A 24,371-nucleotide genomic window follows, 5' to 3' on the forward strand; every position below is an offset into this window, starting at 1 on the left:
TATAGGTAGGTATTTTATTTTAATATCCATTTGTACAATTCTCAGGGCGAATGTCTGCCACAGTGTTACGTTGCACGAACTCCGGTGTAGCATTATTCACGAAATCTATAATTTTATATATTTTATTATAAGCAAGCTATTTAAAATTATGCAGTATCGACCGACACCCAAAGTAAAGTTCTTACATCAAAATGATTCCTACACTTTCTCCCTCGGATATGTTGTCGTGGTGGATCGGCTTCCTTACGCCATTAGCACTGAGATGGCAACCAAAGACATCCTGTCGTGGTGGTAGCACATGTTGACTATTTTTGTTTAGAGCCGCATCACATATCATCTGGTACTGATTTTACGGATGTGATCCAATATATACCGTGTATTTTAGCCTTGAACGGTAGTCCAGTAAGGCAGGCTTTGCTTGTTCCTCGGAGATTGGATGACGTGAGATCTCTTTTCAGCATTACTCTTCTCATACGTTCCCTGATGAGTAGTAAGTAGCTACGCGCTTGAATTTAGCTAGATAGGTAGATATCACTAGAAAATTTGAACAAATATATCGACATAAGTAGGTAATTGAATTTTGGATTAACTGAGTGGAAGATTTATCAAATGAATCATTCTGGGATTCCAAACGAATTCCTTTCGGGATTACAACGGTGATATATGATGAGTGAATATTTTTGGGTCTTTAACCTTCCGCAACTCGCTTCAACTTTCATAAGACGAGAACTCGCGTGTTGTAAAAAGTACAACAGTTCTAAAATCCGTTATAATGAAGCCAATTCAAATGATACGAACGTGATTTTTTCGGGAAAATAATAAAGGGGATATATTCTCTCATTGAGGAAATTTTTTTAAGTCCAATGGATCTTCTGCTGGTCCTCCGGAAGATCCGGAACCAACGGAACACCGGTGAAAATAGTCCATCTTCACAATAAATGGCGCAATGTTTCTTATAAGAATTCTAAAAACTCTGAAAAAAATCTAAATCCATCTATAATCCCATGCGGCCCTATGAGTCAAGAAAAAAATGATTTAGAATTCTCCCACTGAGCGGCGCTAGTGTACATGAAAATATCAGTTTGGTTCGATATCTCGAGATCTATGGGATTTAGGAAATTTCCGTCTTCTACAAAGTTGCTCAAGGATTGGAAACCAATATGTTGAGAAACCGTTTAGTTCAGAATTTAGCCCCAAGGCGGCACTAGTGTATATGGGTTATTAGTTTGGTTCCATATCTTAGAATCTGTGGAATTAGAAAGTCGCCATTTTCTACAAAGTTGATCGTGGATTGGAAACCAATATATGTTGAGAAACTGATTAGTTTAGAATTCACCCGCAACCAGCCGCTACTGTATATGAGAAGTCAGTTTGGTTTGATATCTTAGGATCTATTGGTTTTGGAAAGTTCCATTTTCTATAAAGTTGTTCAAGCATTGGAAACCCATCTGTGTCCATATGTTGAAAAACTGTTTAGTTCAGAATTGAGCCGTAGGGCGGCGCTAGTTTATATGAGAGATCAGTATAGTTTGATATCTCGGGATCTGTGGGATTTAGTAAATTGCCGTTTTCTACAACGTTGTTCGAGTACAGAGAACCAATATGTTGAGAAATTGAATAATTTACAATTCATCCGCAAGGAGGCGTTACTGTATATGAGAGATCAGTTCTTCGATATCTCGGGGTCTGTAGGATTTAGAAAGTTGCAGTCTTCTACAAAGTTCTTCGAGAATTGGAAATCAATATGTTGAGAAGCTAATTAGTTTAGAATTCACCCGCAAGGTGGTGCTACCGCGCTACTGTATATGAGAGATCAGTTTGGTTCGATATTTCGGGATCTATTGGTTTTGGAAAGTTGCTATCTTCTATAAAGTTGTTCTAGCATTTTAAACCAATATGTTGAGAAACTGTTAAGTTCAGAATTAATCCATAAGGCGACGCTAGTGTATATGAGAGATCAGTTTAGTTCGATATTTCGGAATCTGTGAAATTTAGAAAATATGTTGAAAAACAGAATAATTTAAAATTTATCCGCAAGGAGGTGCTACTGCATATGATATATCAGTTCTTCGATATCTTGGGATCTGGGGGATTTAGAAAATTGCCGTTTTCTACAAAGTTGTTCGGGGATTGGAAACCAATATGTTTAAATATTGTGAAATTTAAAATTCATCCGTAGAGTAGTGATAGTACATGTGAGACCACCAGTTTAATTATATAACCCCGGAGCTGTGATATTAAGGAGTGACCGTCTTCTTCACAGCTACTCGAGGATGAAAACCATTATTCTGAAAAACTGTTTAGTTTGGATTACATCCGCTGGGTGGTGATATATGGATCAAACGGTATTGTTAGATGTCGCAGGATATTTAAAAGTGCCGTCATTTACAGTTATTTGGGATTTGAAAACCAATATGTTCAGAAAAGTGTGTCATATAACTACCGTTACTGCCTCATACATATGATGCCTTGGGTTCAATCTCAGGCCCATTTCATTCACCTACTTTGTATCTTTTTGTATACTTCTCATGTTACAGCAATCGCTAGAACAGGAAATGGATTTCCGTAGCGTTTCCATTTCAATCCTGTACCTTCAACTTGACTAGTCTAACAGTAACTGTTAATATTGGAAATTCATGCATGCATGATTGACCGCCCATGGTTGCTACTCCGTTATTGCCAGGCCAGCTGTAATTACACAGAGAACCAACAGATGATGTTTGGGACTAGCTTCATCCTTAATGTGTAAAAACTGGTGACCCAATATAAAGCAATACCAGCGCCGGCCGTGTCCGAATGCAGGTCAATTAAGGAATGGGTAGGAAAATGTTGACGTGATACTCGTTTTGATGGAAGCCGACGAGTCATCTACATTTCCACGAGAAATCACTGGGATGATGGATATATAAGGTAAGGGTTGTAGCAGGGTTCGTTTTGGTAAACGGCATGCTGTGTATAACCTATAGTTTAACTATCGCGCACTAATTAGTTCAATTACTGACTAAGTAGAACAAAAATTCCGTAATCTCCCCTGTCTATTATTATGATAGCATTATTATTATGATAGAATTCATTATTCATTTGTTTGCGTAGTACATATATTGTTGGGTGTCCGGCCATTTGGACGAATGCCGTTTGGCCGAACAGGTCGTTTGGTCGAATGCCGCTTGGCCGAATAGTTAATAAAAATTACCTTCTCCTCTCCTTCTTCTTCTTCTTACTTCTTCCGTCTTACTTTTTCTTCTTTCTTTCTCCTTCCTTTTCTTTCTTCCTTCTTCATTCCCTTAATATCTTCTTTGTAATTCCTTCTTCCTTTCCCTTCTTCCTTTTTTTTTCTTTTTCCTTCTTTATTCTTCCTTCTTCCTTCCTCCTTCTTCTTTATTCCTTGTTCCTTCTTCCTTCTTCTTTCTCCTTCCTCCTTCTTCCTTCTTCCTTCTTCTTTCTTCCTTCATCTTTGTTCTTCCTTCTACCTTCTTCTTTCTTCTTCATTCTCCCTTGTTTCTTCTTCCTTCTCTTTTTTTTCTTTCTTCTTCTTTCTTTCTTCATCCTTCTTCCTTCTACCTTCTTTCTTTTCCTTTTCTTTTTTCCTTCTTTCTACTTCCTTATTTCGTCTTCCTTCTTTCTTCTTCCTTCTTTCGTCTTCCTTCTTCCGTCTTCCTTCTTTGTACTTCCTCCTTCCTTCTTTCTCCTTTCTTCTTTCTTCTTCCTTCTTCCGTCTTCTTTCGTCCTTCTATTACGACTATTTTTACGAACGTTCCGGATTATAAGAATACGGTTATAGTAGAGTAAGAACTGTGGAATATCTAAAAAATCACCATCAGAAAAATTGCGCTGCTCTAGGACGAACTTCACAAAATGACCATTTTTACAGACGTTCCGGATTTTCCGGAAGGCCGCCTGGTGGCCATCTGCGGTCATAGCAGTGTGAGAAATGTGTTTTAACTCAAACATACCCATCAGAAATGGTTTAGAAAAATTGCGCTGCTCTAGGACGAACTTTCCAAATGACCATTTTACGAACGTTCCGGGTTTTCCTGTGGCCGGCATTTCCGGTGGCCACCTGCGGTCATAGGTGAGTGAGAATTGCGAATCAACTCCAAGGATATTATCAGAAATGATATATAAAAATCGCGTTACTTTAGGATGAATTGTTAATGAAATAAATAAATAATTCATTACTGGTCACTTTTCCCAGTGCACCAGAGCCTTTTATTTAGTTATATTTACCCGAGCCTTCTATCGAATCACTTTTATTATCTTTTCAATTGATGAAGAACTATTTTTGGGAGGAATACATGATGGTTTGGTGCAAATTGGTCAACTGACTAAAAAGCTATCTCATTTTTACTCAATGTGTTGTACTTTTTACAACGGTGCGAGTCCGAATCCTTTTGGGATTTCAAAGGGAAACCTTCAGGGATACCAAAGCGAATTCCTCTGGGATTACCACCGTAATCTTGGGCAATTTTCTTTGAAATCACGGAACGATTTTCTTCGGAATCCTGAAACCATTCCCTTCGGAATCCAGCAAGGATTCTCCTCGATTTCCAGCAATAATTTTCTTTGGAATCTCATGATAATTCTCGATGCCATCCCATAAGGGTTGCGTTTGTAATTCCAGAATGGGTTTCTTCGGAATTCCAGAAGGGTTCTCTTCGGAATCCGGGAAATGTTTCTTTTGGAATCTCAGAATTCCCTTCGTAATCAAGGAAGGATTCTCTTCATGATCCCGGAACGAATTTTTCATGAATCCCGGATTGCATCCATTCGTATTCATAGAACGATTCCTTTCGGTATCCTGGAACTATTCCTATCGGGGTCCTGGAGCGCTTCCTTTCAGAATCCAGAAAGGATTTCCTTTGGAATCCCAGAAGGTGTCCCTTTGAAATCTCAGAAAGTGTTTTTGGAATCCCGAAATGATTACCTTCGTAACAGGAACCAATAACCAATGATGGTGGGAAAATTATTTTAGATAAAAATCATTATGACTTTTTCGCTACATCCGAAACCAACCTCAAATCCTCTTCTCCCAGTGGTCCAATTCATGTACCAGGGTTTAACTTTTTCAAACATACATTACATTCCGGACGTGGCCGAGGGACAAGAGCATGTTGAGGAGTTGGAATGTACGTACAAAAAGACTAATGTGATCATGAAGTCCACGGAATCTTTTTGGGATTTCGAATAGAGTCCTTTGGGATTCAATTGGAAATCTTTCTTAAATTCGGATTGAATATTGCTGGGATTCCGATTGAAATCGTTCTAAAACTCTGATGAAATATCGCTATAGAAATCAATTTGGATGTTCGGTGCAAAGTCTTCCGGGGATTCTTCTGGAAGTTTCAAAGAAATCTGTTTGGATTCCCTTCGGAGTCCCAGAAGAATAGAATTTGGAATCCCAGAAGAATTCCGTTTGTAATTCCAGAAGAACTCCGTTAGGAATCCCAGAAGAATTACCTCGAAGTCCCGGGAAGATTCTGTTTGGAATTTGCTTGAAATCGCAGATTCCCTTCGGAATGCCAAAAGGATTCCCTTCGAAGTACATACTAGAAGAATTATTTTCTAAACAATTTTAGATACATTTCAAAAATTCAGAAGAATTTTATAGGATTCTCTAAAGAAAACCAGTTGGGAATTTCCAATGATTCCTGTAAGTATTGTCTTCAGATTGAAGAATTTCGGAAAAAAATATTTGTCTTCAAGATTCTATTTTAAACCCCTAATAATGGTTTATACGAACCCTCCATGTTTTCGGGTTGGAAACACCCTGGACATATTGTATCCATTGTACTTGTCACACAAGATACATACTCATGCAATTGCGGGTATGTTGATAGAACTAAGTTGAAAAGCCGGCAAAGTTCCAGTTGGAATGTCGAGCCAAGAAGAAGAAGATATGTGACTAGAACAATGCGTACAGTTTAAGTTTAAGCAAGTATAATTTTTGGGAAGAAGAAATATATTAACAATATAACTTACCATTCATCGCATGATATTTTGCGCCGGCTTTTCCTGTGAGACTTCCTTCAGAAATGCTGCCTGCAGTTTGAAGCAGGAGGGATTGTACCGCGGTTGTTGTTATAGTTGAATCGGTATCATCAGATGACAGAGGTAACGTAATGGCGAGCGTAATGACTTACGAATAGTAACTATGTTCAGCGAATCTAAAGCAGCAATTCCAATTAATATTACCAGTCCGATCTTTTTGAAGCAGTTGATGGGGTGCGAGAAGTTCGACATATTAATTTATTTCTGTAGAAGAAAGAGGAAAATAATGAAATTAAAAAAAAAATAGATTGAAAGGGGTATTTTTTTTCATTTTCACTAAATGCGTAAAATACGAGGTAAAATAGTTTGAAATCTTTACTCCGTCACTCATATATGATATGATATTATATTATATTATGTATTACTACAATAAATTTGTTTTCCCATAAGGTTTTTGAACCTTCCTTCAGAATCGCCTTTTTGTGTAGAACTTCAAAGCAGGGTTGCCACTACTTTTTGGGAAAAGTCTGGCATGCTACAATTTAAAAATCTGGCAAAATCTGGCGAAGAAATTCGTCTTTATCATTTTTTAAGTCTTTTTTTAAGCTTTTTAAATTTCTGATATTAATTTTATTTATTTTTCAATTAAGAAATTTTAACTATAAATGTGATCTATTCTAATTATTTTTACCAATATTAGAAAGTTTTGTTTTGCCCTTCTTTTTGCTTTTTGCTCTATGTACATCAAAATTTATTCTTAAAAAGAATATCTTTTTCCGCCTAAGGTATTCGTTTAAACAATTCAATATATGTAAAAATGAGATTCTTAGAAATCATACAATTTTAAACAATTCAGATTGAATTGATTGTTAGATTTTAGATTGGCTCTAAAATATCTGAAAATTATAAAAAGAATATAAATAATTAGGGGAACGTCTACTGGACTTCATCTCATGGCTTCGATCTTCATCCCATTAATAACAAAAGAATGCCTTTCCATTCTTTGATTTGTTTCTTATTTTTGTGATTTTTTTCAGCAGTTACCACGCATGTTTATAGAAAGAAGCGACAAAATTGGTGCCGTAATTCTTTGTTTCGCGATGAGATTAATATATGTTCAGTGAGATGGAGATTGGAACAGTTTCCTTATTGGTGAAACTTGACTTCATTCAAAATAACGGGATTCGCTTTTATTTTGAATTTCTAAGTAACACTAAATGACACTAAATAACACTCAAACCATTTTTAAATTGATCGATTAACAAACAAACGGAGCTCAAATAAAAAATGGTCTATGGTACTCGTATTTGGTATTCCAAAAAGAATTTTGATAAGCATAGTTAATAATTGATTATTTTTTAAAAGTGCCATCATAATTTTTAAGAATGTCCATAATATGTAGCAGAGGATTTTGATTTTCCGGAGCGTAACAAGTCCATGAAAAGGGGTTAAGACAAGCATTTGTTACTCAGAATATGAAATTGAAAAGATTTGAACAAAATTGCGCTATGAGTATCGTGAATTGACCACTTTTACGGAGGTTCCGAATTTTCCGGAGGAATTTTGGTGGCCACTCAGATTAATGAGAATGGACCACGTCAATCATTCGCTATTCAGAGACGGATGAGTTTTATGAACTGTTCACTTACACGTATGCCCCGAATCCCTATAAGGTCCATCGAAAGAAGTTTAATGATGTTTCGGTTCTTCCAGAAGGATGCCAAATTGACGAATAACCAGGAAATGTGATAAGTCATGGAATTAGACAATGGTTACATTTATTGAGATCATTGTTACAGAATGTTTTAAGCATTTCCAGAACTCGAAGCTCAAGAAATTATGCCAAAAATTAGCCTTGAAAGACTTCAAAACCGATTTCTGAAACCAACATGACCAAACTGCAATCCAGATCTTTCACTTCATTTATAAAAGATAAAATTGATTCAAAAATGAGTTTTTGGAAGCGAGTCAGATTTCAGTTATTGAATGAATATGAAAATAATAACCGAATGACTCGTTAGAAATGTTTGAACATGCAGATTATAATTTTAAAAAAATCTGTCTGAAATTTGAAAAGTCTGGCATTTTGGGTGGTTTCTCTTTTTCTCTTTTTGCTGCCAAAAAGTCTGGCAGTGCCAGATATATCTGGCATAATGGCAACCCTGCTTCAAAGGGGATCTACACTAATTACGTAAGCACTTATGGGGGGAGGGGACGGGCATTTTCTTACGCTCCATATAAATAAAAATTGATTTGTATGGGAAAAATCTTACATGAGAGGAGGGGGTTGACAAACCCAGAAAAATTGCTTATGTAATTAGTGTACGTCTCCAAAAGCCTACCTGCACCATAGTATTGTAGATCCAGTTGAAAACCGAACTGAGCTCTGTGACTGCATTGCGAGTGGTGCGCATGATGGCGCACGGCTATGGCATAGATGCGCACTACTCGCGATGCAGTTGCGTCATCCGGAAATGGGAGAAGATGCGATTGTCGCGAGGGCTCAGTTCGGTTTTCAACTGGATCTACAATATTAAGGCCGATGCCGACATAGCGTCTTTTAACGCTGTGTGCACACGGTATTAAAAGGACGCAGGTGTGTATCGGGAAAAACGGTGCCGATGCACACCTGCGTTATTTTAACGCTGCGTGGAAGTGGCGTTTAAAAACACGCTACGTGCATATCGAGCTTCATGTTATCACATACGTGGTAATTAGAGTTTACTAAAAAAAATGCTTTTGCTTTTTAGAACAGTTCTGCAGACAAAATTAGCCCTTGAAAGAGGCTTTGACACTAGTATTTATCAACAACAAACTATTAAACTTACCGGTCCGAATTCCTTTCCAAGCTCCAGCTATTGTCGGATTTAGTATCTCCGTTGAAGATTGTCCTTTGTCGTTCATTGTGGATTGAGTTTGTAGACGATTCCGATCTTGATCGCAGGAATGTTTTGTTCCTTGCTATCCGTCGAGTCCATCAGAATAAGAATTCCCTTGAGTGATACTTTATGGACCGGATTGAATGGGGTTCATGACGAAACAGGGATGATCCTGTTTGTTTACAGATAACTTTTGCATCCGGGAATCTGGAAACAGGCAGTCACCGTACGGGCTCACGCAACTGCAAAAAAGGAATATAATTTTGATAATTTAAGTTTTGTTTTGTGTTGAATTGTTTATCTTTTGGGTAGCAATTATGCAATATTTCTATGGAAAAATCTTCTGAAAATACGAATGATAACACAAACTTTGTTTAAGAAAAATTAATGTACACAACTCACCTGTTACAATCAAAGCGATCCGGGTGTATAATTATGCTGCAACTGAAATAGATTATAAAGACTGCATTGTCGATGATACCGAAACTGTGGTATCGTTTTTAAGCAGCATAAACGGTACGCTGGTGTTGGTGGGATAACTTGGTGTCGGAAAACATTGATCCTGCACATCATCAGATGACGTGGCCTCCAGCCTCGGACTATTGTCATGCTGGTGTGATCTGAAAGGACCGAGACGATGATTGAGAAGATGACAAAGTATTTCTTAAACACTAAAAAGCCAATCAGAATTGATACTTTATTGCGTACGAGAAGACAGTTCCCCAATGGAAAACTGTTCAAACCCGTGCAAACGTATCCATTCTGCCTTGTTGTACCGCAGAAGCGCGAAATTATGACGGAATTCCATAAATCGGAGATGGAGGATGGAGCATAAGTGGAATGTTTTTAGAAACTGGAAACAAAGCAGATCCCATCCAAATTATCTCAAGAGTTTTCTACTGCATTTTGGGCAACTACTTACCTGTATCCGTAATCGAAAGATTGTCCAAATCGTGGAACTCCATAAATTGTATTGTCTATATTTAGTTAAATAATTGCGAATATACAAAATTTTGGTAAAATCGTGGTCGGCCGACATGAAAAATAAAGGCATTATTTATGAATTTCGATATTTTATTTACGTAAGTGAAGGTCGAGAAAAACAAAAAGAAATTCATTTGTCAGTTATGCACGGTGAAAAAGATATGCTCAAAAGTTGACAGATTATAGCGTGTGACTTAGTGTCTTTTCAACTGTATACCTAGAACTCTACACAACGATGGAGACTTCAAGCGCAACACGAAAAAAATCCTAGTGTCGCGTCCCGGTTTTTAGTTCCTGGCAGAGTGCCAATGACCAATGTTTATACACCAGGGGAAAGGGAGGAGAAAGGATCATCATAATAGTGTACGTCGATGATGTTTTGATCGTCGGAGTGTCGCTGGAGATGGTAAAAGCAATTTAACAGGAATTCAGCCAAGAATTTGAAATGACCGATGCTAAAGTGGTCAAGCAGTTTCTCGGAATGACAATTGATAGGAACGTCAAAGATGGAACCATGAAGATTAGCCAGAGGGGATATCTTGAGAGTTTATTGAGACGGTTTGAGATGACGGAGTGTAAACCAATATCGACGCCGATGGAGAGTCGTCTACAGTTAGAAAAGGGAGTTGAGGAGCGAAGAACGGAAAAGCCATTCCGAGAACTCGTGGGCTGTTTAATGTATGCTTCGCTCACTGCCCGGCCGGACTTGTCAGCAGCCGTGAACTTCTACAGCCAGTTCCAGGCCTGCCAACTGGGTGCATCTTAAACGGGTCCTAAGATACGTAAAGGGGACTGTGGGCTACGAATTAACATTTAAAGCAGAGGTGGAAGCTGAGATGCTGGAAGTTTATTCAGACGCAGATTGGGCGAATGATCTCATCGATCGGCGATCTGTGACAGGATGTGTATTTAAGGTCTTCGGGTGTACAGTCAGCTGGACTACAAGAAAGCAGCATACAGTTTCACTGTCATCTACAAACTCTTTGGATGAAACGTGCTCTTCTGGATCTGGGTCAAAGACCTACCGGTCCCATAGTGATACTGGGGGATAATCAGTCGACAATACGGATTGTTGAGAACCCTCAAAACCATGGACGTCTTAAGCACGTGGATACGAAGTTCCACTTCACAAGGGAGCTAGTACAAGAAGCGGTAATTGTAGTTAAGTTCGTCTGTTCATTGGATCAACAGGCGGATATTATGACGAACGCCTTGCCGTCGCCTTCTTTCAGAAAATTACGGTCGGCGCTGGGAATTGAACCTTGCCTTGGTTGAGCAGGGGTGTTGGGATTGCAACCACTGTACGGTTTGCCCCACTGCTGTGTTGCGGGACTGCAGCTGGAACTGTCATACAGTGTAATATCAGTACATGCTAAACACACGAGAGAATAAAAAGTCATTTTTCTTTTCTATTACTAAAACGGTGTTTTTCTGTTTATTCGGTCTTCCTCTTAATCCTTCCGAAACCTCATTACCGTACAGTACCGCTTAGAAATCATTACGTCAGGCTCAATTACGAGTACAAGCGAGCCAATCAAAGATGTTTTTTCCAATACGAGCAAGATATTCAGCGTAGACTACGCTCTCACCCAAAACGTTTTTGGAAATATGTCAATGAACAGCGAAAGGAGTCTGGGTTTCCGTCCTCGATGCACCTGAATGACGAAATAGCCACTTCCACCCAAGAAACGTGTCGTCTATTCGCAGAAAAATTCTCCAGCGTATTTAACAATGAAACTGTAAGTGATAACCAAGCCACCCTCGCTGCTAGGAACGTGCCATTGGTTGGACAAACGCTTGGTACATTCGATGTGGATGCGGATGCAATTTCCAAGGCTGCATCTCAACTGAAATCATCGAACAGTCCCGGTCCGGATGGGATTCCAGCATCGTTCTTGAAGAAACATATCTCCTGCTTATTAGTACCGCTCCAGCGCTTGTTTCGTTCGTCTTTATCCAGCGGCGCATTTCCATCCTGCTGGAAACACGCCCACATGTTTCCTGTACACAAAAAAGGCAGTAAGCGCGACGTTAACAATTACCGAGGCATAACTTCGCTGAGTGCGTTGTCGAAGCTCTTCGAGCTGATTATCATGGAACCATTGCTCTCGCATTGCAAACAACACCTCTGCTCAGATCAGCGCGGTTTTACTGCTGGACTGACATCGTTTATCACTGATAGCATGATTGAACGGGCTCAGGCAGATTTCATTTACACCGACCAATCCGCCGCATTTGATAAGATAGACCATGTCATCGTGATAGCAAAACTCGACAGATTCGGTGTTTGCGGCAACCTTCTTCGCTGGTTTCGATCGTATTTGTCCGACAGACATTTGATGGTGGCGATTGGATCGAGACTTCAGATCTGATTACTTCTATGCAACATCCGGTATACCACAAGGAAGTCATCTAGGTCCACTGATTTTTCTACTCTACTTCAACGATGCGCACTTGATCATAAAGAGCCCGCGGTTATCGTACACAGACGAGAAAATGTTCCCTTTGATTCAGTCAATCACTGTCTGCTACTATCTCCAAAAACAACTAGATCTCTTCGCCAGTTGGTGCCTGCCAACCCGCTTGACACTGAATCCTACCAAGTGTTCCGTCGCGAAAGTCGCTTCGTCTTGGTAAACGGCATGCTGTGTATAACCTATAGTTTAACTATCGCGCACTAATTAGTTCAATTACTGACTAAGTAGAACAAAAATTCCGTAATCTCCCCCTGTCTATTATTATGATAGCATTATTATTATGATAGAATTCATTATTCATTTGTTTGCGTAGTACATATATTTTTGGGTGTCCGGCCATTTGGACGAATGCCGTTTGGCCGAACGGGTCGTTTGGTCGAATGCCGCTTGGCCGAATAGTTAATAAAAAATTTACCTTCTCCCTCTCCCTTCTTCTTCTTACTTCTTCCGTCTTACTTTTTTCTTCTTTCTTTCTCCTTCCTTTTTCTTTCTTCCTTCTTCATTCCCCTTAATATCTTCTTTGTAATTCCTTCTTCCTTTCCCCTTCTTCCTTTTTTCTTTTTCCTTCTTTCTTCTTCTTTCTTCCTTCCTCCTTCTTCTTTATTCCTTGTTCCTTCTTCCTTCTTCTTTTTTCCTTCTTCCTTCTTCCTTCTTCCTTCTTCTTTCTTCCTTCATCCTTCATCTTTCTTCCTTCTTCCTTCTTCTTTCTTCCTTCTTCCTTCTTTCTTCTTCCTTCTTCTTTCTTTTTTCTTCCTTCTTCTTTCTTTCTTCATCCTTCTTCCTTCTCCCTTCTTTCTTTTTCCTTTTTCCTTCTTCCTTCTTTCTACTTCCTTCTTTCGTCTTCCTTCTTTCTTCTTTCTTCTTCCTTCTTCCTTCTTCCGTCTTCCTTCTTTCTACTTCCTCCTTCCTTCTTTCTCCTTTCTTCTTTCTTCTTCCTTCTTCCGTCTTCTTTCGTCCTTCTATTACGACTATTTTTACGAACGTTCCGGATTATAAGAATACGGTTATAGTAGAGTAAGAACTGTGGAATATCTAAAAAATCACCATCAGAAAAATTGCGCTGCTCTAGGACGAACTTCACAAAATGACCATTTTTACGGACGTTCCGGATTTTCCGGAAGGCCGCCTGGTGGCCATCTGCGGTCATAGCAGTGTGAGAAATGTGTTTTAACTCAAACATACCCATCAGAAATGGTTTAGAAAAATTGCGCTGCTCTAGGACGAACTTTCCAAAATGACCATTTTACGAACGTTCCGGGTTTTCCTGTGGCCGGCATTTCCGGTGGCCACCTGCGGTCATAGGTGAGTGAGAATTGCGAATCAACTCCAAGGATATTATCAGAAATGATATATAAAAAATCGCGTTACTTTAGGATGAATTGTTAATGAAATAAATAAATAATTCATTACTGGTCACTTTTCCCAGTGCACCAGAGCCTTTTATTTAGTTATATTTACCCGAGCCTTCTATCGAATCACTTTTATTATCTTTTCAATTGATGAAGAACTATTTTTTGAGGAATACATGATGGTTTGGTGCAAATTGGTCAACTGACTAAAAAGTTATCTCATTTTTACTCAATGTGTTGTACTTTTTACAACGGTGCGAGTCCGAATCCTTTTGGGATTTCAAAGGGAAACCTTCAGGGATACCAAAGCGAATTCCTCTGGGATTACCACCGTAATCTTGGGCAATTTTCTTTGAAATCACGGAACGATTTTCTTCGAATCCTGAAACCATTCCCTTCGAATCCAGCAAGGATTCTCCTCGATTTCCAGCAATAATTTTCTTTGGAATCTCATGATAATTCTCGATGCCATCCCATAAGGGTTGCGTTTGTAATTCCAGAATGGGTTTCTTCGGAATTCCAGAAGGGTTCTTTTCGGAATCCGGGAAATGTTTCTTTGGAATCTCAGAATTCCTTCGTAATCAAGGAAGGATTCTCTTCATGATACCGGAACGAATTTTTCATGAATCCCGGATTGCATCCATTCGTATTCATAGAACGATTCCTTTCGGTATCCTGGAACTATTCCTATCGGGGTCCTGGAGCGCTTCCTTTCAGAATCCAGAAAGGATTTCCTTTGGAATCCCAGAAGGTGTCCTTTGAAATCTCAGAAAGTGTTTTGGAATCCTGAAATGATTACCTTCGTAACAGGAACCAATAACCAATGATGGTGTGAAAATTATTTTAGATAAAAATCATTATGACTTTTCGCTACATCCGAAACCAACCTCAAATCCTCTTCTCCCAGTGGTCCAATTCATGTACCAGGGTTTAACTTTTCAAACATACATTACATTCCGGACGTGGCCGAGGGACAAGAGCATGTTGAGGAGTTGGAATGTACGTACAAAAAGACTAATGTGATCATGAAGTCCACGGAATCTTTTTGGGATTTCGAATAGAATCCTTTTGGGATTCAATTGGAAATCTTTCTTAAATTCGGATTGGAATATTGCTGGGATTCCGATTGAAATCGTTCTGAAACTCTGATGAAATATCGCTATAGAAATCAATTTGGATGTTCGGTGCAAAGTCTTCCGGGGATTCTTCTGGAAGTTTCAATTAAATCTGTATGGATTCCCTTCGGAGTCCCAGAAGAATAGAATTTGGAATCCCAGAAGAATTTCGTTTGGAATTCCAAAAGAACTCCGATAAGAATCCCAGAAGAATTACCTCGAAGTCCTGGAAGATTCTGTTTGGAATTTGCTTGAAATCGCAGATTCCCTTCGGAATGCCAAAAGGATTCCCTTCGAAGTACATACTAGAAGAATTATTTTCTAAACAATTTTAGATACATTTCAAAAATTCAGAAGAATTTTATAGGATTCTCTAAAGAAAACCAGTTGGGAATTTCCAATGATTCCTGTAAGTATTGTCTTCAGATTGAAGAATTTCGGAAAAAAAATATTTGTCTTCAAGATTCTATTTTAAACCCCTAATAATGGTTTATACGAACCCTCCATGTTTTCGGGTTGGAAACACCCTGGGCATATTGTATCCATTGTACTTGTCACACAAGATACATACTCATGCAATTGCGGGTATGTTGATAGAACTAAGTTGAAAAGCCGGCAAAGTTCCAGTTGGAATGTCGAGCCAAGAAGAAGAAGATATGTGACTAGAACAATGCGTACAGTTTAAGTTTAAGCAAGTATAATTTTTGGGAAGAAGAAATATATTAACAATATAACTTACCATTCATCGCATGATATTTTGCGCCGGCTTTTCCTGTGAGACTTCCTTCAGAAATGCTGCCTGCAGTTTGAAGCAGGAGGGATTGTACCGCGGTTGTTGTTATAGTTGAATCGGTATCATCAGATGACAGAGGTAACGTAATGGCGAGCGTAATGACTTACGAATAGTAACTATGTTCAGCGAATCTAAAGCATCAATTCCAATTAATATTACCAGTCCGATCTTTTTGAAGCAGTTGATGGGGTGCGAGAAGTTCGACATATTAATTTATTTCTGTAGAAGAAAGAGGAAAATAATGAAATTAAAAAAAAATAGATTGAAAGGGGTATTTTTTTTCATTTTCACTAAATGCGTAAAATACGAGGTAAAATAGTTTGAAATCTTTACTCCGTCACTCATATATGATATGATATTATATTATATTATGTATTACTACAATAAATTTGTTTTCCCATAAGGTTTTTGAACCTTCCTTCAGAATCGCCTTTTTTGTGTAGAACTTCAAAGCAGGGTTGCCACTACTTTTTGGGAAAAGTCTGGCATGCTACAATTTAAAAATCTGGCAAAATCTGGCGAAGAAATTCGTCTTTATCATTTTTTAAGTCTTTTTTTAAGCTTTTTAAATTTCTGATATTAATTTTTATTTATTTTTCAATTAAGAAATTTTAACTATAAATGTGATCTATTCTAATTATTTTTACCAATATTAGAAAGTTCTGTTTTGCCCTTCTTTTTGCTTTTGCTCTATGTTCATCAAAATTTATTCTTAAAAAGAATATCTTTTTCCGCCTAAGGTATTCGTTTAAACAATTCAATATATGTAAAAATGAGATTCTTAGAAATCATACAATTTTAAACAATTCAGATTGAATTGATTGTTAGATTTTAGATTGGCTCTAAAATATCTGAAAATTATAAAAAGAATATAAATAATTAATGGAACGTCTACGGGACTTCATCTCATGGCTCCGATCTTCATCCCATTAATAACAAAAGAATACCTTTCCATTCTTTGATTTGTTTCTTATTTTTGTGATTTTTTCAGCAGTTACCACGCATGTTTATAGAAAGAAGCGACAAAATTGGTGCCGTAATTCTATGTTTCGCGATGAGATTAATATATGTTCAGTGAGATGGAGATTGGAACAGTTTCCCTATTGGTGAAACTTGACTTCATTCAAAATAACGGGATTCGCTTTTATTTTGAATTTCTAAGTAACACTAAATGAAACTCAAACCATTTTTAAATTGATCGATTAACAAACAAACGGAGCTCAAATAAAAATGGTCTATGGTACTCGTATTTGGTATTCCAAAAGAATTTTGATAAGCATAGTTAATAATTGATTATTTTTAAAAGTGCCATCATAATTTTTAAGAATGTCCATAATATGTAGCAGAGGATTTTGATTTTCCGGAGCGTAACAAGTTCATGAAAAGGGGTTAAGACAAGCATTTGTTACTCAGAATATGAAATTGAAAAGATTTGAACAAAATTGCGCTATGAGTATCGTGAATTGACCACTTTTACGGAGGTTCCGAATTTTCCGGAGGAATTTTGGTGGCCACTCAGATTAATGAGAATGGACCACGTCAATCATTCGCTATTCAGAGACGGATGAGTTTTATGAACTGTTTACTTACACGTATGCCCCGAATCCCTATAAGGTCCATCGAAAGAAGTTTAATGATGTTTCGGTTCTTCCAGAAGGATGCCAAATTGACGAATAACCAGGAAATGTGATAAGTCATGGAATTAGACAATGGTTACATTTATTGAGATCATTGTTACAGAATGTTTTAAGCATTTCCAGAACTCGAAGCTCAAGAAATTATGCCAAAAATTAGCCTTGAAAGACTTCAAAACCGATTTCTGGAAACCAACATGACCAAACTGCAATCCAGATCTTTCACTTCATTTATAAAAGATAAAATTGATTCAAAAATGAGTTTTTGGAAGCGAGTCAGATTTCAGTTATTGAATGAATATGAAAATAATAACCGAATGACTCGTTAGAAATGTTTGAACATGCAGATTATAATTTTAAAAAAATCTGTCTGAAATTTGAAAAGTCTGGCATTTTGGGTGGTTTCTCTTTTCTCTTTTGCTGCCAAAAGTCTGGCAGTGCCAGATATATCTGGCATAATGGCAACCCTGCTTCAAAGGGGATCTACACTAATTACGTAAGCACTTATGGGGGGAGGGGACGGGCATTTTCTTACGTCCCATATAAATAAAAATTGATTTGTATGGGAAAAATCTTACATGAGGGAGGGGTTGAAAACCCCAGAAAAATTGCTTACGTAATTAGTGTACGTCTCCAAAAGCCTACCTGCACCATAGTATTGTAGATCCAGTTGAAAACCGAACTGAGCTCTGTGACTGCATTGCGAGTGGTGCGCATGATGGCGCACGGCTATGGCATAGATGCGCACTACTCGCGATGCAGTTGCGTCATCCGGAAATGGGAGAAGATGCGATTGTCGCGAGGGCTCAGTTCGGTTTTCAACTGGATCTACAATATTAAGGCCGATGCCGACATAGCGTCTTTTTAACGCTGCGTGCACACGGTATTAAAAGGACGCAGGTGTGTATCGGGAAAAACGGTGCCGATGCACACCTGCGTTATTTTAACGCTGCGTGGAGGTGGCGTTTAAAAACACGCTACGTGCATATCGAGCTTCATGTTATCACATACGTGGTAATTAGAGTTTACTAAAAAAAATGCTTTTGCTTTTTAGAACAGTTCTGCAGACAAAATTATCCCTTGAAAGAGGCTTTGACACTAGTATTTATCAACAACAAACTATTAAACTTACCGGTCCGAATTCCTTTCCAAGCTCCAGCTATTGTCGGATTTAGTATCTCCGTTGAAGATTGTCCTTTGTCGTTCATTGTGGATTGAGTTTGTAGACGATTCCGATCTTGATCGCAGGAATGTTTTGTTCCCTTGCTATCCGTCGAGTCCATCAGAATAAGAATTCCCTTGAGTGATACTTTATGGACCGGATTGAATGGGGTTCATGACGAAACAGGGATGATCCTGTTTGTTTACAGATAACTTTTGCATCCGGGAATCTAGAAACAGGCAGTCACCGTACGGGCTCACGCAACTGCAAAAAAGGAATATAATTTTGATAATTTAAGTTTTGTTTTGTGTTGAATTGTTTATCTTTTGGGTAGCAATTATGCAATATTTCTATGGAAAAATCTTCTGAAAATACGAATGATAACACAAACTTTGTTTAAGAAAAAATTAATGAACACAACTCACCTGTTACAATCAAAGCGATTCGGGTGTATAATTATGCTGCAACTGAAATAGATAATAAAGACTGCATTGTCGATGATACCGAAACTGTGGTATCGTTTTTAAGCAGCATAAACGGTACGCTGGTGTTGGTGGGATAACTTGGTGTCGGAAAAACATTGATCCTGCACATCATCAGATGACGTGGCCTCCAGCCTCGGACTATTGTCATGCTGGTGTGATCTGAAAGGACCGAGACGATGATTGAGAAGATGACAAAGTATTTCTTAAACACTAAAAAGCCAATCAGAATTGATACTTTATTGCGTACGAGAAGACAGTTCCCCAATGGAAAACTGTTCAAACCCGTGCAAACGTATCCATTCTGCCTTGTTGTACCGCAGAAGCGCGAAATTATGACGGAATTCCATAAATCGGAGATGGAGGATGGAGCATAAGTGGAATGTTTTTAGAAACTGGAAACAAAGCAGATCCCATCCAAATTATCTCAAGAGTTTTCTACTGCATTTTTGGGCAACTACTTACCTGTATCCGTAATCGAAAGATTGTCCAAATCGTGGAACTCCATAAATTGTATTGTCTATATTTAGTTAAATAATTGCGAATATACAAAATTTTGGTAAAATCGTGGTCGGCCGACATGAAAAAATAAAGGCATTATTTATGAATTTCGATATTTTATTTACGTAAGTGAAGGTCGAGAAAAACAAAAAGAAATTCATTTGTCAGTTATGCACGGTGAAAAAGATATGCTCAAAAGTTGACAAATTATAGCGTGTGACTTAGTGTCTTTTCAACTGTATACCTAGAACTCTACACAACGATGGAGACTTCAAGCGCAACACGAAAAAAATCCTAGTGTCGCGTCCCGGTTTTTAGTTCCTGGCAGAGTGCCAATGACCAATGTTTATACACCAGGGGAAAGGGAGGAGAAAGGATCATCATAATAGTGTACGTCGATGATGTTTTGATCGTCGGAGCGTCGCTGGAGATGGTAAAAGGTAAGGTGGTAATTTAACAGGAATTCAGCCAAGAATTTGAAATGACCGATGCTAAAGTGGTCAAGCAGTTTCTCGGAATGACAATTGATAGGAACGTCAAAGATGGAACCATGAAGATTAGCCAGAGCGGAGATCGTGAGAGTTTATTGAGACGGATGACGGAGTGTAAACCAATATCGACGCCGATGGAGAGTCGTCTACGGTTAGAAAAGGGAGTTGAGGAGCGAAGAACGGAAAAGCCATTCCGAGAACTCGTGGGCTGTTTGATGTATGCTTCGCTCACTGCCCGGCCGGACTTGTCAGCAGCCGTGAACTTCTACAGCCAGTTCCAGGCCTGCCCACTGGGTGCATCTTAAACGGGTCCTAAGATACGTAAAGGGGACTGTGGGCTACGGATTAACATTTAAAGCAGAGGTGGGAGCTGAGATGCTGGAAGTTTATTCAGACGCAGATTGGGCGAATGATCTCATCGATCGGCGATCTATGACAGGATGTGTATTTAAGGTCTTCGAGTGTACAGTCAGCTGGACTACAAGAAAGCAGCATACAGTTTCACTGTCATCTACAGAAGCCGAGCTTGCAGCATTGGTTACAGCGGCGTGTCAAACTCTTTGGATGAAACGTGCTCTTCTGGATCTGGGTCAAAGACCTACCGGTCCCATAGTGATACTGGGGGATAATCAGTCGACAATACGGATTGTTGAGAATCCTCGAGACCATGGACGTCTTAAGTACGTGGATACAAAGTTCCACTTCATAAGGGAGCTAATACAAGAAGCGGTAATTGCAGTTAAGTTCGTCTGTTCATCGGATCAACAGGCGGATATTATGACGAAGGCCTTGCCGTCGCCTTCTTTCAGAAAATTACGGTCGGCGCTGGGAATTGAACCTTGCCATGGTTGAGCAGGGGTGATGGGATTGCAACCACTGTACGGTTTGCCCCCACTGCTGTGTTGCGGCACTTCAGCTAGAACGGTCATACAGTGTAATATCAGTACATGCTAAACACACGAGAGAATAAAAATTCATTTTTCTTTTCTAATACTAAAACTGTGTTTCCGGTTTATTCGGTCTTCCTCTTAGTCCATCCGAAACCTCATCACCGTACAGTACCGCTTAGAAATCATTACGTCAGGCTCAATTACGAGTACAAGCGAGCCAATCGAAGATTTTTTTTCCAATTCGAGCAAAATATTCAGCGTAGGCTACGCTCTCACCCAAAACGTTTTTGGAAATATGTCAATGAGCAGCGAAAGGAGTCTGGGTTTCCGTCCTCGATGCACCTGAATGACGAAATAGCCACTTCCACCCAAGAAACGTGTCGTCTATTCGCAGAAAAATTCTCCAGCGTATTTAACAATGAAACTGTAAGTGATAACCAAGCCACCCTCGCTGCTAGGAACGTGCCATTGGTTGGACAAACGCTTGGTACATTTGATGTGGATGCTGATGCAATTTCCAAGGCTGCATCTCAACTGAAATCATCGAACAGTCCCGGTCCGGATGGGATTCCAGCATCGTTCTTGAAGAAAAATATCTCCTGCTTATTAGTACCGCTCCATCAGCGCTTGTTTCGTTCGTCTTTATTCAGCGGCGCATTTGCATCCTGCTGGAAACACGCCCACATGTTTCCTGTACACAAAAAAGGCAGTAAGCGCGACGTTAACAATTACCGAGGCATAACTTCGCTGAGTGCGTTGTCGAAGCTCTTCGAGCTGATTATCATGGAACCATTGCTCTCGCATTGCAAACAACACCTCTGCTCAGATCAGCACGGTTGTACTGCTGGACGTTATGATTGAACGGGCTCAGACAGATGTCATTTACACCGACCTATCCGCCGCATTTGATAAGATAGACCATGTCATCGTGATAGCAAAACTCGACAGATTCGGTATTTGCGGCAACCTTCTTCGCTGGTTTCGATCGTATTTGTCCGACCGACATTTGATGGTGGCGATTGGAGACTTCAGATCTGATTGCTTCTATGCAACATCCGGTATACCACAAGGAAGTCATCTAGGTCCACTGATTTTTCTACTCTACTTCAACGATGCGCACTTGATCATAAAGAGCCCGCGGTTATCGTACGCAGACGAGAAAATGTTCCCTTTGATTCAGTCAATCACTGTCTGCTACTATCTCCAAAAACAACTAGATCTCTTCGCCAGTTGGTGCCTGCCAACCCGCTTGACACTGAATCCTACCAAGTGTTCCGTCGCGAAAGAGGCAACCGATCACATTTGCCTACAACCTGCATGGTACGACAATCGAGCGCGTGAATCAAGTGAAGGATCTGGGAGTTATTTTAGACTCGCAATTAACATTCAAGCAGCATGTGTCGTATATCGTCGAGAAAGCTTCAAAGACGCTGGGATTTATTTTCAGAACAGCGAAAAATTTTACCGATATATATTGTCTGAAGTCCCTGTATTGTGCCCTCGTTCGCTCCACACTGGAATATTGTGCAGCAGTTTGGAGCCCGGCCTACAACAATGGATCTGATAGAGTAGAATCCGTCCAGCGTCGCTTCCTTCGTTTCGCGCTTCGAAAGCTTCCTTGGAGGGATCCGTTCCAGTTGCCGAGCTACGAGAGCAGATGTCGTTTAATAGATCTCGAGCTGCTCCGCACCAGAAGAGATACAGCAAGGGCAATGACGATTGCTGACACGCTTCAGGGTCGAATTGATTGTGAAGCCATCTTGGAGCGAATTGATATTAACGTTCAGCAACGCACGCTTCGCAACAACGTAATGCTTCGGTTGCCTTTACGACGTACTAATTATGGCCTGCAAGGAGGGGTTAGTGGCTTACAACGGATCTTCAATAGAGTGGCACCGTTGTTCGACTTCAACAGTACACGTGATATGCTTCGTCATAAGTTTTCGTCATTCTTTTCTAACAGGTCTCCGTGATACTGTGAAGATGAATGTAGATTATTGATTGTTATTTCTGTTCTATTTTCTATTCTATTTGCTGACCTGATTTGTATCTGTTTTTTTTATTTTATATTATTACCAACATCATTGGGGCTATCTTAAGCCTGTTGATGGATAAGAAGAATAAAGAAGAAGCCGACAAACTAGCCTTGCATAAGAGGTAAAATACCAAAGGAATAAAAATTTGCTCAATCGATTCTTTATTTTATTTAAGGACAACTTTCCCAAAAAACCCTTGTTTTTTAACGCCTCTATGTATTTTTATAATTTAAAACAACAAATCGAAAAAGTGCTGTTTTTCAATATTGGCCTAACATTTTCCCAAACATCGGATGAATTTTTCAGGCTAGATCACACGTGCAGCACTTTTTCGGTTTTTGTTTTCGATTTTTAAAATAGTTTGGACCTTCAAAATATGTGTTCTTCGGGAAAGTTGACCTCAAAAAATAAGCCAAAAAATAATCGACTAAAACAATAAAACAAGATACAATTTTTGACGGGAGAGGTCAATAATCATAGATAAACAGACATAACACATTCACCATTCACTGATTTACTGATCAATTTAAATAATCATTAGTTGGCCACTTGATAACTTGTGGCATGCGCATGATATCAACAGTATCTTGTGCAGTATCACGATTCATAGCCGAGCTGGGAAAGCGTGGATCGACAAGATGGCGAGCAGCAGAATTATCATCTGCAAGTTAAAACTCAGGCAGTGTGCGAGTTGTCCGCTAATCCGAGATTCGGAAAGTTTCGGAGACAAATACAATCAACTGCAGTATGGATATTCGTGGCAGAGCCATAAAATATTACGCGAAATATTGGCCGCGGCAATCATTTGCATGAGTTGGTATCCCATTTGACCTTTCCCGTCAAAAATTGTATCTCGTCAACTGTCCCAAAGAACCTACATTTTATGAAGCCTCTAACTGTTTTAAAAATCGAAAACAAAAACCGAAAAAGTGCTGCACGTGTGAACCGGTCTGAAAAATTCACCCGATGTTCGTTCAAAATCGGGTAAATGTTAGGCCAATCTTGAAAAACAGCACTATTATGGTTTTCTGTTTTAAATTTAAAAAATACTTAGATGCGTAAAACATACGAGTTCTTTGGGAAAGTTGACCTTAAATAAGCCAAAGAATCGACTGAGACAATAAAACGAGATACAATTTTCGACGGGAAAGGTCAATTATAAATATCACCTACCTGGATACTTGGTTGGCTACAGTGTCGATACACCAATGCTTGGCATATTGTAGAGCTCCATAATCATCGGTCTTGGACGATCTTCCTCCGGTTTCCCCTAAAGTTCAGGGTCTCCAGGTCCAATTCGACCGCGTGCAGCCAGCGTGTCCGTGGCCTTCCACGAAGTCGCCGACCCCCTATCTGGTTCTCTGTTGAATATTGTTTTCGCTATTCTTTCTTCCGAAATTCGCACTAAGTGATCAACCCACTGAAGTCTGCTGCATTTTATATGATTCACAATACTTTCTTTTTTTGTATATTTGATACAGCTCACGATTCATGCGTCTGCGACACACACCATTTTCTATTTTTCCTCCGAGTATTGTACGCAGCACTTTTCGCTCGAAAACCCCGAAAGCTCTCCGATCTGCCTCTTTT

The 24,371-nt window shown here is 39.2% G+C and overlaps 1 protein-coding gene and 1 long non-coding RNA gene across 3 annotated transcripts; one reads left to right on the forward strand and one right to left on the reverse strand.

Annotated features, from left to right (window-relative positions):
- On the reverse strand, window positions 1-19,514 carry LOC134217281 (uncharacterized). 2 transcript variants are annotated; one of them, XR_009980979.1, is made up of 8 exons: window positions 19,329-19,514; window positions 18,807-19,025; window positions 18,352-18,645; window positions 15,532-15,804; window positions 9,270-9,487; window positions 8,817-9,109; window positions 5,980-6,252; window positions 1-516 (listed from the first exon to the last, which is right to left on the reverse strand). It is a non-coding gene; the product is annotated as an uncharacterized LOC134217281 (long non-coding RNA). The 2 variants fall into 2 exon arrangements; XR_009980977.1 differs by having other exon boundaries at window positions 1-534.
- Window positions 19,515-21,081: 1,567 nt separating this feature from the next.
- LOC134207537 (uncharacterized) lies at window positions 21,082-21,606 on the forward strand. The gene has a single exon (XM_062683243.1). The coding sequence runs from the start codon at window positions 21,082-21,084 to the stop codon at window positions 21,604-21,606; it is 525 nt and encodes a 174-aa protein (XP_062539227.1).
- The last annotated feature ends 2,765 nt before the right edge of the window (window positions 21,607-24,371 follow it).

This window comes from Armigeres subalbatus, chromosome 1, assembly GCF_024139115.2.
Source record: "Armigeres subalbatus isolate Guangzhou_Male chromosome 1, GZ_Asu_2, whole genome shotgun sequence".
NCBI classification, from domain to species: Eukaryota; Metazoa; Arthropoda; class Insecta; order Diptera; family Culicidae; genus Armigeres; species Armigeres subalbatus.